Consider the following 13,574-nt stretch of genomic DNA (forward strand, 5'->3'; position numbering starts at 1 on the left):
GACCTCAACCCTATCACTGTCATTTTGCCATTCTCTCTGGGCCCCGCCGTCTCATTCTTCTCTAACGTCCCCCTACATTTAATGGATCAAAAAGATATAATAACCTCTCTGAAAAAAGTCAGGTAAAGTTTTATACAACTTGGTCAAAGGATACGTAGAAACATTGTCTTTTGCTTGAATTAAGCCCTTTTTCTACCAAAGTTATAGCGCTAAAGACACTAAAGAAGAGAACTTTTATGGTCTGTCTCAGTCTATATTCACACATCTTGCACACAATTCTTTTTTGTCTACTGTTTGCTTAATTCATTTGTATTTATGTATGTATGTATGTATGTATGTATGTATGTATGTATTTATGTGTGATTTATGATGTATGTATTATGTCTGTATTTATGTATGTTGACCCTGGTATGGATGGGGGTGGCAATGGGAGCTGTTACTTGTTATTTTGTATGGAAAAATCAAAATAATGTTTGTAAAAAAAAAAACTGAGTTGCGACTACCGTCAATGAAAATTTGCATGTGAAATCAGAAAGCAATGTGCTGAGAAACATATTCACAGTGTTAATATTGGTGTGATGACAGATGTTTGTCAAACTACAGGTAAAGCTTGTACACAGTTACATGTTATTATACTGTAACACACTGTTCTATATGCACCGTTGTTCATTACAAATGTATTGGCTGTAGACAAGTAGTGTGTTATCACTTACTTGTGAAAAGAACTATAAATGCAGAGAATTTAATGTCAGGTGAGAGGATATTGCTTTGGGACCCCTATGACCTATACTATCTTATGCCCCCAAAACAAGTTCAGCACTGAGAATGGCACACAAAATGCCAAATGTCACTACAAACGTACCTGTACAGTTCACTGTTGACCTTTCACATCTAATCTTTAAGTTTTCAGAACAAATAAACATTCATATTTTTCAATCCAGCCCTCTGAAATCACTGCCGACCGCTGAGGTTACAACAAACCAGAGTAGCAGTGGAATATAAATGTTTATGGTTTCCGACACTTTTTGTTATATTTCTAAATGAAAACTGTTCATAATGCCCTACGTTAAAAACAAAGACCTGTAGGAAAAAAACAGCACAAGAGAGGTAGGAATTTGAATTCCAAAACCTATGATCCACAAACACTTGGATGTTTCATTAACTTTGCATGCTAATTACCAGTTGGCTGCACAACAAGAAAATCAAAAGCAAACTGTTCACAACCAGAAATATGGCACTACGTAAACTAGAGGACACAATCACACTCAGCAAGCCCTCTACCCAGAAGGATATTTACACTGGCATCACTCCGGTATTGGAAGAGTTTCTGCTTTGCTAGGCGACTTCTTCACGTGGCAGGTTGAGCCTCACCTCCCCTCCTGCTGCTGTGGAGGCTGAGTAGACTGCGGTGGCAGAAACAGAAGGGCCGTTGGTCTCCATGGTGAAAAGACTGCAGGGTCCTGGTAGGGCCACATCAGGAGTCTCCTTTTCTGGGCTGGATGCCTGGGATGATCCAGGGGAGGATGTGGGGCTTAGCTGCACAGCTGTAGTATCCTGCAGTGTGTGCTCGCTGGTCTCTATTTCAAACGTTGCCCCACCAGCCAGCCCGCCATGTCCCATCAGCCCTGTACCTCTGCTGCCCACCTTAGACCGCCGGGAGCTGTGGGGAGGGGGGAGGCGGCTGCACACGCAACAGGCCCCGAAAAAGGAAAAGGCCACCAGCAGGAGGATAGGTCCAATGATGATCGGGGGATTGGCAGAAGGCACCAGTGTGCTGAAGGCAAATGCTCCCACCAGGGTGATGTTGAGTCCAGCCAGCATGATGCATAGGCCACAGGCACAGCAGAGTGCCGGAGAGGGCAGGCCATGAGGGCGAGACTTCCTCCTCGTCTTCTTCTGGGGCTCCTTTTTAGGTACAGGGGTGGCGGTGTTTCTATCAGTGATGACCATGTCTTCACCTCCAGGCTCTGTCTCTTCCACTGTGTTATCAAATCTCTCTGTCTTTCAGTCCAAACTCTTCCCCATGGCAATGTTTAAATAAATTCACAGCCAGGAAGCATCTTTGTCTGTAAATGACAATATATGACAGCTGTAAGATTTTTTTTAATTATATACAATGAATACAAATAAACTCTGATATATAAGTGCCCTCATTATATTGCTCTTGTTCTGTGCACCAGTGTCACTGGACAGCTATCTAATGAAAATGTGTGAAACACGAACTAAAATATGTTACTATATCTAATTTTGCTTGTTTTGCTCAAATTCCATGTGAAACAACACATAAGTAAAGTACACAACACATCATGTAACCCAGGTAGACAAAAATACATTTAAACAATAAAACAGTCGAGATGTATTGGTGGGACCATTAATAGAGAATGTTATCTACTGTATATTGTTGCATTATCACATAATGAGATACATGCCCACTGTGACTCTTGCATCACTATTTAGAAAAAACGTGCTGCTTAATAATTTAACATGTTTGATCACATTTGCTATTTATTTTATTTTGTTCTGTGAAGTAAAATGTGTGTAATGGCACTGCTGCAGGTGCTTTATGTGTGCCAGCTAGGCCATTATGTGAATGGCATTTTATGTTAAGCACATTGTGTTGCAATTTGTGCATGAATTGTGCTATATAAATATTGTTTATGATTATAGCGTATTAATAGTATTTCAGTATTTAGTTGCAACTGACTCAGCCCTTTTATTCCAGCATGCACATATTAAAGAGCATACAGTGCAAATGAAGAGAGGGGATGTGAGGAAAGAATATTATTTTTTTAAATGTGTATATCAGTATATATTACACACAGTACGTTTAATCATGAACTAGGCTTTGCTAAGAATACATTAAAATGCATGCTTACTGCACTGATGTGTTGCATTCCTGCTAAATCAACCCGTAAAAAATCATCTTACCCTTTATGCCGATATATTGAAGGTCTTTGCATTATTTAATCAGTTGATTTTCACCGAGATTCCCAGTCTAATAACGGTGTAATTACTGAGGGGTTGAAGGGACACCAAATGAGGGATTTTCATCCTGCTTCCGCAGCTTCACAGTCCTGGGGGCACAAGTCATCAATCAGTGGCCACGGAAACACAAAAGCAAGGCGATCCGACCTACTGATGTAGGCTATATAACATCCGAGAAGAGAGGAAAAATCACTTAGGTGAGAAGGCATTTCTTCTGAGTTGACACACAAACGCAACACCGTGCGCTACTCATGATGTGGACCAAGACACACGTAGCACCTGACAGGTCATCCTGCAACGGAAATGGAGGGAAACCGCTAATATATGCGAGGCATCTCTCCGGTAGTCGGCGTGGAGTCGTCATATTTCATAAATGCATATGCTATCTGATCTGGCGCGCAGAGCATCTTCTCTCTTCTCTGTGGACCTCTGGATGCGACTCTCCTGCCTCCTCCTCACCGATCCATCCTTTACCAGTGTTCAACCTGGCGTATGTCTGTGTGTGTGTGTGTGTGTGTGTGTGTGTGTGTGTGTGTGTGTGTGGGGGGGGGGTTGAAGGTGAAGGCTGTTATACTTTGCCTGCACCAGCTTCTTTGTTTACTTGTTGCTGTTTTAAAGAGGAACACGACGCACATTTTTAATTATTTCACCATTTCTTTTGAAATTTAATTTACAATCAGTTGCTTGTTATCGTGCCTTCAGTCACGCCCTTAAATAATATGATGCCACTTTTTATAGAGTGTTCTTAAGTTGTAACTAATGGCTTAATGGTTAATAAATGAATTATTGTAAGTAATTAATTATAACAAACTTAGGGTTGCCACGTGGTAAAAAATCTCTCTGGCTGTTGAGTATTTAATAAGTCATTAATAAACAAATAAGCCAACGTGTTTGCAGTTATGCATGTTCGTAAGTCATTAAGAAATGACCAAAAGTCACCTAATAAGCCAAGAACAGAAGTTAGTAAGTCATGTGTAATTACAGCACATATTAAATAAATCATTAATAAAAGGATCAGAAGGTCAGAGGTCAAGCTGTCCTCTGTAGGGGTCTTTCTGATGACTTAAAGAGCTAAAAAGGATTTAGCAAATGTCATGCTGGAGAAGGATAAACAATACCTACAACCATTTACTGTTAAAAGTAGCTGGCAACCCAAAAGCTGTTCTTATTAAGGACTGACTAATGTTAATAAAGCATCACTAAATAATTAATTAACTATCAGTAAGTTGTACAGTAACTGAGAAATAAGTTGCTATAAATCCTTCAGTGAGGCCAATGGCACCAATAATATCCTTAAACCTGAGAGTTAAATATTCGTCCACTTACTAACTTTTTTCTTTAAAACTCTAAAAAGCAGAGAAGGGGTTTCCATCACAACTTCACTTCTAAGGTGCATGGAAAAGGGAAAAAGTGGTAAAACTCCTTACCTCTACTATGCAGCCAAAATAATCCCAACTCAAGGTCCCCTTACTATCTCGCTCCGGTGCTTTCAACCAAAAGACATAGATACATGGATTTTGTTCTATATTTATGCATAGATATATGGTTTGCATCCTAACCATCGAAATTCCATCCATTGGGCAGTGACAGAATTCTCATGGATGGATACTTCAAAATTTCTTTAATTAAACAAAAAATATGGCTGGACACCTTTAGGGGTAATTGAAAAAAAGGATGGTTTTTGTTTGTGATTTGGGTCAAATGACCGTTTAAATGTTCTTCTAATGCTTGTTTTATAAGGTTAGCCCATGGTGTTTCACTGCCTTTCGAAAAGAGCATGCTGGGATAGGTAACTGGCTGGATGGTTTACAGGTGGTACAATTGTTTACACCTTCTGGCTTTTATTCAGGTGAGTTTTAATTGTCAATCGCTGTAACCCATTCTGGATGGTGTGCAATAAAGCATTTGTTATGTGTCCCTCTGTTGTTAAACTTTACACAGACACAGAGGGGTTGTGATTTGAGGTCTGACAATCAAACAATCAAGGCACTGCGGACTCCTCGGTCTCCTGTTGCTGACATTATTCAGCCTCACAGCACTCCACAGTTTTTGTCAGAGCACAGCGTTCTTCCACATGCCACTTCCCATGCAGCTGCCATCCTGCCTGTGCTGCCCTGAATATCAATGTATTACGTTTCACTGCCGGGATGCAGTTCACTGTGTGCACGCAATGGATAGCTGTTTGTTTGTGTGTGTCTCTACTGTCTGTACACATGTAATCTAATTTGTTTTGCTCATGAAAAATATAAGCAGGGGAACTTGAGTTAAATCTTGTATGAGTCCCATCATCACATAACGACCATAATCATTTCCTAATTGGCGGCTGAGAACATTGTTTGCTTCACTCATTGGCAGGAAGTTTGGAAATACTTCTCTAACAATCACAATGTAATCTTTGGAGATGTTTATTAGGCCACATAAGTACAATATCAAAAGGTGATAAGGACAGGACAAGTTCAACTGATACAACAATTCTACAGAAAATCAGCATCTTTTGTCCCAAATTTGAAAGAAACCAAATGAAGAAGATTTAGCAGGAAGTTGAATAATATTGGTCAGTGAGGTCACAGGATGACATCATGGTAGATCTTGATCAGAAGGTGGCTGCTTAAGATTCCGTCTTGATAAGACGTCTGGCATGTCTGAAGATGTCCTGCAACACATCAATGCATGACTCACGTAAGCAACGGATATTGTATTGTGTCTTTTGTTTGCCAGATGAAGCTAAACTAAAACATCCCTAGGAAAAAAAATAGCTGAAGAATTGCACCTCATCACCTTTTCCTTTAAACTATGACATAAAAAATGGTTACTGGACATACCACAAAAAGAGCAGCATAGAATGTGGTCTTTGTATCTAAAACATTCCTGCTGCATTTGAATTAGATTGGTAGAAAGCAGCATGTCAAAATAGTGCAACAATGCAATAATCAAGGGCAAATCAATGATGAATGCAATGATTACATTTCGGTGAGGTTCTAGATCTCGAAAAAATAACTATTTGGTTAATGTGAGGGAAAGATCACTGTCGTGGTTTAAAGAAAACAATGTTGACTGGTGGCAAGAAGCATGCCCCTGTGTGTGCATGTATTCGTGTGTGTTCAACATGATGATCTGGAAATGGTTGTGACTTCTAACGGGGCAGAAACCCAATAACCTGGTGTCAAAGTAAATTGTATTGTACACCCATTCACCTCCTCCTCCTGCTCATCCTTACTTTCTTGCACTATATGAACGTAACACTCTGCTCTTACTAATCCACATTACACATTATTAACATAATTCACAGGATATAATATTGGCCTCATACCCCTCATCTGGGTTCGGTCCGCCCTCCACAAAGGTTCCCATTCGACTCTTAGAACGCTCCAGATGCAGTTGACTCTGAGTCCCTGCCGAGAGCACAGAGAACACCTCAACATGCGGCAACATTCACTTACATTTTATGTTTCACCAGTTTGTGGATGTCTGAGAGCTGTATATCGTGATATAAAAATTGGCAGGTGAAAGGAAAAATAAGCTCAGGGGAAAAGGCACACAAATACTTGGAATGTCCTATCCATCCGTCTTCACCACTTAAACCTAGATCAAATGAAAAGCTGTTACGGGCATGTATAAGCAACTGCAGCTTCTAAAAAAGAAAGAAAACACCCATCTCCATCTCATATAAGTGTTGGTGAAGCTGAATAACCATAACAGAGGAACTTGATTCCATGATGAGGGAATGAAAGAAGAACTTGCATCCCACAGCTATAAGCTCCTATAACTAACTAACTGACTCCTCAGCAGTTGTTTTCTATTTAATCAGTGACTTTTTAACAGGAACATTTGGGTCGGATACAATTAATACATGTTTTCTGTATAAAAAAGAAAAAAAATATATATATATATATATATATATATATATATATATATATATATATATATATATATATATATATATATATATAAAATTAAAAACATAAACTACAATAATAATAATATTTCATACTTGATTTTTGTTGTTGAACTAACATTTATATGAACATATTTATTAGCTGTTACATGGCTCTTTTCTCTCTTTCATCTCTCCTTGATCTCATAATGTTTTCCATCTAGGTCAAGACAAAGTGGTTATGAAAGAAGAACACAACTGCACCCCATGAGGTATGAGAGAGATGACTGATGCTCTGCAATAACCACACAACTCCACCTCTCTCACTGCTGTTAACTTTTAGCTCTCCAGTGTGCAGACAGGTGTCAGATTTGCTATCAATAAATACATGAACTTGACGGCTCACTATCTGGCTAACTGAACAACATATCGTTGAATGATATAATACATGCATATGGTTGGCTGCCCTTCTGTTGAAACATTAAGCAAAAGGCTGCCTCACACACTTGCTCACCTTCTCTTCTTAGAGTTTCTACAGGTTGATCAGGAGCAGGATTGGCAGGTGTGGGGTGCACTCTGAAGTTTCCTGGGAAGTTGAGACATTTTCAGAGCCAAATAATGTTTTACTTTCAATACTTTAATGTTCAATTACTGAGTAAAAATATCAAACAACTAACCAAAGGATGGAAGAATGTGGTTAATGTTCAGCCAAGCTTTTATAAAGGGGTAGATCGATATGAGCAGGCCTGGAAAGCAGACAGAGTCATTAATTTCATGAATTATATAAAAACACTGCTTTTAGTTTCCTAATCACTTTTGTTTGAATTAATAAGCAAGGACAGATGAACTGCAGTGTTATTGTGAACATTTGTCACAATCTTGGGTTCCAAAGAAATGATAGGCAATTCCATTTATTCTTTGGCCTGAATTTGCCCTGTACTGAAACAAAACCAGGAGTGAAGGAAAATATTGTGTACTGCAGGCAATAAGAACAATCTCATTATAAAGAGATTTCTGCTAATCTCTAAGTGCTATGTGAGCCACACCAGAAAGGAGAAAAACTCTCTTCCCTTTCTCATACAAGTTCCCATACTTGCAGACATCATGACCAACCATAAGACTCTTTGATGAAATAGCCTTTGGATTATTTTGAGTGTACCGAATACAGTGTGTGATGTTTCTTCTTGTTCAACTCGAAGGATAAAGTAATATCTGAATTACAGGGCTTGTGGACTTCTCAGTGGCACTCCGCTCCTATTCAACACAGTTATTGATTTCCCTTGTAAGCCACACGAGCTGGCGTTAAACCCTGGCAGGTCCTGAGGGTGGCTGTGATGCATGCATGTGCTTAAAATGTCGTGAAACTACAGAAGGAGTGAAAAGAATCTGCCGAGAACACTCTGTTCATACTCATTAGTCAGCCTACGTGTCGGAGGAGGCATCAAGGCACATAGGTCCCAAAACACATAATAAGATGCTACTTAGCTGCGAATGTCTCTGTCAAGCTGCTGTGCACTGTTTGTTTGTTTTTATTTGCCAAATTCTTGTCCACATTAGAAACACAAATTAACTATTAAAAACTATCAAATCAAATGCATGACAATGTTGTCATTCTCAGATAAAAAACCCTGCCCTGTGCTCTATCTCACTCCTTTATCTTGGCAGTGCGACTTCTCAGGCTGTCAGTTGGTTCCAGTTACACTGTATCAAATGATCATGGTTTGTTTTTCAAGAGCGGTGGAAGGAAAATGTCACAGGCCCCAGATCTTTCACTCTATATATATATATATATATATATATATATATATATATATATATATATATTATGCCGAATATGAATCTGTCCTGTTCAAACCAGACAATACTCTGAGGAAATTTTCTTTAACATAGGTTTTACTTCCTCGCTGTATTACTATAAAGCATTTTTACACCAAATAAGGGTAAGTTTTATCTTTTTTATGTGCTATGCATGAAATATTGTGTTTTCCTGTTGTTTTCCAGTAACTCATTCATTCCTACATAGTGACATCACTTAATATTTGGTTAACCCAGAGCAAAATGTTATAAAACATCATAGATACAGATTATGTGAAAACCTGGTGAAACCCCCACTGTATTTGACCATGTTTTACAGCTGGGGTCTCCGAGAATACAAACAGAAGTAATGTGACATTTTCTATAGCAGCCTCCCATGACAAGCAAGCAAGGTCAAAATCATGTTTAAAAGCTTGTACAAAAAATTCAGGAAAGACATAAAGTATCAAGGTGAAAAAAGGAATGTAAAGTATGTTTTTAAGTTGTTTACACTAATAAAAACGTTCCATCAATAACCAGTGACAGTACAGAAAAAGATTAATGTATGGCTTTTAGAAGAAGAAGAAGAAGAAGAAGAAGAAGCAAAAAGAAAAAAGCAATCAAGACAACCAATGACATTTAACTATTACTAAATACCTTTTCCACAACTGGGTCAGTAGTTCCTAAAAGGTTTTACACACACTCACCGAGGCCTCCCGCTCCCAGGAAGATCCCCCCTACAGCATCAGCATCACACTCCCTGGACACCCCAATGATGATGCAGCCCGCCACAATGCTAAGCAGGCTTGAGCCCACCCGTAGCCCATGGTACTGCCCGACGCTGACAGGGTTCATTCAGCAGGTGGAGGCCCCCCACCTGCTCCTCACACACACACACACACACCCACACACACACAGTGAACAGTCCTGACACTTAACTCTGCTTCGGGCCCTCACTGCCACTGGCAACTTCACCCTCCCTTTCTTTTACTCTCTCTGACACAGAAACACTTTCTCTGGCAAAGCCTCCATCTCTATTCTCCGTAGCTCAAGACGTCTCATGCATCTTTAAAGATGGTGCTCTGGTTTCCATTACCACCGAAAATTAGAAAGCTTGGGGTGCTGACTCTTATGACAGTGATACACGTGTGCTACAAATCTGATCACAGCCCTCTTCCTACCAGCACCGGCATCTAGTATCACGTTACTTTGTAGATGGATGTATCTGATGTCTTTCATGTAGTCATGTTGTCATGTTGTGGTGTATAATGTATTGTATGTATCTATGCGTTTATGTGAGGCTTTGTATAGACCCATAGTCCCATGGAAAAAGGACAATAAAAATCTATCTACACAGTGAATGCCTGTGAGTTAAATTTAGGAAATATGAACACTAAAACAACAAACAGCTGTGTGACTGTCTTGAGTATGTGTCAGTGCATCAAGGACTTAGAAGTAAGTGCAGAGCAGTACAGTGCAGAGCAGCAGAGAGACACAAAGAGAGAAAGGGATATGGAGAGAGAAAGAAAGGGTGGTAGCTAGAGAGTTATAGCTATGTTACTTGTGTGATTTGTCTGTGAGCTTGAAGGGAATGTGTAATGAAAGGTTCAGAGAGTCCTCTGCGGTGAGGCCATCCACAAAGGCCTGCAGTTGCCATAGGAATAGCATATCCATGGCAACAGAGGGAAAAAGAGGGTAAGCAGGATTAACACCGGTGAATAGGATAACAAATTAACTTAGTGGGGAGAGGAGAAACAGTGACACATTTCCTGTTGTTCTATGTCTACATATATTATCAATCAATGGTGGTGATAAATATGTGTGTGTGTGTGTGTGTGTGTGTGTGTGTGTGTGTGTGTGTGTGTGTGTGTGTGTGTGTGTGTGTGTCAGAACAATCTGCTGAACGCGCTCTAAACTGTGGAGATGACAGTGGACTTTAGGAGGAGCCCCCCCTTCACCATACTCAACAACACTGTCTGCTGTGGAATTCCTCAGGTTTCTGAGATCCACAATCTCTCAGGACCTGAAGTGGACGTACAACATAGACACCATCAGGAAAAAGGGCGAGCACAGCATGAACTTCCTGCACCAACTCAGGAAGTTCAACCTGCCTCAGGAGCTGCTGATTCAGTTCTGCATTGCAATCATACATTGTGTTCTCTGCACGTCCATCGCTGTTTGGTTTAGACTGACCACCAAACAGGACAGGAACAGCCTGCCAGTCAGGACTAAAGAGAAATTCACTGGCGCCAACCTGCCCTTCATTCAGGACGTACACTTCTCTAGAGTCAGGAAACGGTCAGGAAGCATCTCTACAGACATCTCACCCTGGACACAACCTGTTTCAGCTTCTCCCCTCTGGTCGGCGCTACAGAACACTGTTCTCCAAAACAACCAGACACAAGAACAGTTTCTTCCCACAGGCTGTCACTACAAACACTAGTATAGTGTCAGAATCTATCCCTGTGCAACACCAAGCATCCACCTTTCAGTAAATTAAATATTTTATAGTATTAAACTCATCACTGTCAAACATACATTGTTTATGTCATATCCACCTACCTCAGAGATATAAGCAACCTGTTATATTAATAGTTCTTGATTTATTCCAGCACCATTTGTACTATTGCATTGCACTATTGTATTAATGTTTACAATCCTCACAGTGTTGTTTGTTTACATGTGTATATGCATGAGTATGTAATGTATATATTTGCTTTTTTTTTATATACAAATGTTTATCTGTACATAGTAATCAAATGTTTATGTTTACCTTATTCAGCTTTGTTGTCCATGTTCTCTAATGTCTATAGAAAGTCAAGCACAACATATTTTAGGTGTGAGTGCATAAGCTATATGAGAAGGGAAATGTTATCAGCAAAATTACTAAAAACTAAAAATAAATCTGTGGCCTTGTACTCTGAAAGATAACATAATATTATTACCTTGCTGTCATGTAATGAAGAGGTCACACATCTATAGTGTTCACATAATGAACACACTAAATCAGCACCTTGAGCTATCAATGTGGGAGGCTGAGCGAGCACACTCATAATATGTCAAGCAATAACCACAAACATTAATGTAATAGTTAATGTAGCCTAATCTCTCCAACATCTCTGAGGTTACTAGCACTGTGCCCTTTCAAGGGATGTGGGTCTAAGGGTCCAAGGTTTGCTCAAGGAAAAATGATTTAGACAAACAAATAGGCTAATTACAAAATAATAACAATCAACTTCAATACATTTAACATATACTTAAGAAAAGCAGACCTAATGTCACTGCTGCATAATTGTATCCAGTTGTTGCAATCTCTCTGCAATACTTAATAAAAAAAAACAATAATCACTTGTCTCCCCACATTTAACTATTCTCACAGAAATAATAACATACAACAATTTACTTGTGATTGCTGACCTTACATTTATAAAAATGAAAGACTAAAGATTAAAGTTTTTTTTTTTGAACTATCCTTGTGCTGTTTACGTTTACAGGATATAAGCTGTAAAGAACATGTACAAACAGTTGAAGTTCTATAAATAGGCTACAACAGGTACTTACATTTAACAATGCATTATTCGGTCATCCTTTGAGTAGAAATAGTCTGTGAGGAGCAGTGAAACAAAACAAAAAGATATTGCATTAGCGGGCGGTGTTTGAGAAATTACGCACAAAATTACATGGCCAGTACGGGGATCGAACCCGCGACCTTGGCGTTATTAGCACCACGCTCTAACCAACTGAGCTAACCGGCCACGTGCTAAACAAGAAAGTACAATGCTATTATTATACATGATAGTGCCCATAAATGATCTTATAACGTGGGACGACAGGCTACTTTCCATTCCAATACATCCAATCTATGATATGACAGAGAGAAACCTAAAATAATACCGACATATACTTTCTGTCTTTATATTTGGTCTACACTATCCATTTGCTTTAGACCTCGTGGCGCAACGGTAGCGCGTCTGACTCCAGATCAGAAGGTTGCGTGTTCAAATCACGTCGGGGTCATTTCTTTTATACTTCAATTGCATTTATCAAATAAATTCTCCCTCTAAAGTATGGAATGCCATTTAGATCAATATTTTGTAAATATGTCTATGAAACACATCCTAAAAGAAAAAAATGAGCGAGGCAATGAATATATATTTACATTTGTAAATAAATGTAAATAAAAATACATAAATGAGTCAATATAGTTCAATAATAAGTTTTACTTACTTACTTTTCTTTATTTCATGGGACTTTTATTTCAAAATGTCACATTTATTTAGGTAATATGATTGCTGTCCAAACCAAACCAGCCAATATTGCCGGTTCAAAAAGTATGAAAACATTAACAGTATAATGTAGTATAATAGCCTATAGTGTTATGCATTTTATCATACATTGGGAATTGATAAAGGGGCACGTGAGTTCATCTGACAGTGCCGTAGGGGTACCTCAGATGAAAAATGTTGGTAATAGAACATAAGTCAAAAAATTAAATGGCTATAGATGTGGCATGTGAGAAATAACTCACCTGAAATGTATCAGCTGTAGGCATGACCTGCAGAACACTGATAGTTCCGTTTCAACACTGCAGGACAGACAGAGGTAAAATGATATTAAGATATACAAACTAACAATCAAACAAAATACCTCCAGGGCTCGTCCGGGATTTGAACCCGGGACCTCTCGCACCCTAAGCGAGAATCATACCCCTAGACCAACGAGCCAATGTAAAATAAATGGTAGGTGTTAGACTTCAGAAAATGTGCACCTTGATTAAACTTGAGAAATTGAGGTTAGAGTGTAGAGAAAACATGACGAAGTGCCATCTAGGGTGCCCTTAAATGGAGAAAACATGACAAAGTGCTCTCTGGGGTGCCCAAATTGAGAAAACGTGATGAAGTGCCCTCTGGGTGCCCTTCCA

The 13,574-nt window shown here is 39.2% G+C and overlaps 2 protein-coding genes and 3 non-coding genes across 5 annotated transcripts; 1 reads left to right on the top strand and 4 right to left on the bottom strand.

Annotated features, from left to right (window-relative positions):
• Window positions 1-329: 329 nt before the first annotated feature.
• On the bottom strand, window positions 330-3,467 carry LOC116046078 (transmembrane protein 275). Its single transcript, XM_031294249.2, has 2 exons — window positions 2,929-3,467; window positions 330-2,066 (listed from the first exon to the last, which is right to left on the bottom strand). Exon 2 carries the CDS (start codon window positions 1,948-1,950, stop codon window positions 1,336-1,338), a length of 615 nt encoding a protein of 204 aa, XP_031150109.1. The 5' UTR covers window positions 1,951-2,066; window positions 2,929-3,467; the 3' UTR covers window positions 330-1,335.
• A 1,907-nt stretch (window positions 3,468-5,374) lies between these two features.
• kncn (kinocilin) lies at window positions 5,375-9,635 on the bottom strand. Its single transcript, XM_031292861.2, has 5 exons — window positions 9,361-9,635; window positions 7,537-7,605; window positions 7,374-7,445; window positions 6,296-6,377; window positions 5,375-5,638 (listed from the first exon to the last, which is right to left on the bottom strand). The coding sequence occupies exons 1-5, from the start codon at window positions 9,506-9,508 to the stop codon at window positions 5,563-5,565; spliced, it is 447 nt and encodes a 148-aa protein (XP_031148721.1). The 5' UTR covers window positions 9,509-9,635; the 3' UTR covers window positions 5,375-5,562.
• A 2,699-nt stretch (window positions 9,636-12,334) lies between these two features.
• On the bottom strand, window positions 12,335-12,408 carry trnai-aau. Its single transcript has one exon. It is a non-coding gene; the product is annotated as a tRNA-Ile (tRNA).
• A 190-nt stretch (window positions 12,409-12,598) lies between these two features.
• trnaw-cca lies at window positions 12,599-12,670 on the top strand. The gene has a single exon. It is a non-coding gene; the product is annotated as a tRNA-Trp (tRNA).
• Window positions 12,671-13,305: 635 nt separating this feature from the next.
• On the bottom strand, window positions 13,306-13,377 carry trnap-agg. Its single transcript has one exon. It is a non-coding gene; the product is annotated as a tRNA-Pro (tRNA).
• Window positions 13,378-13,574: the final 197 nt, after the last annotated feature.

This window comes from Sander lucioperca, chromosome 9, assembly GCF_008315115.2.
Source record: "Sander lucioperca isolate FBNREF2018 chromosome 9, SLUC_FBN_1.2, whole genome shotgun sequence".
NCBI classification, from domain to species: Eukaryota; Metazoa; Chordata; class Actinopteri; order Perciformes; family Percidae; genus Sander; species Sander lucioperca.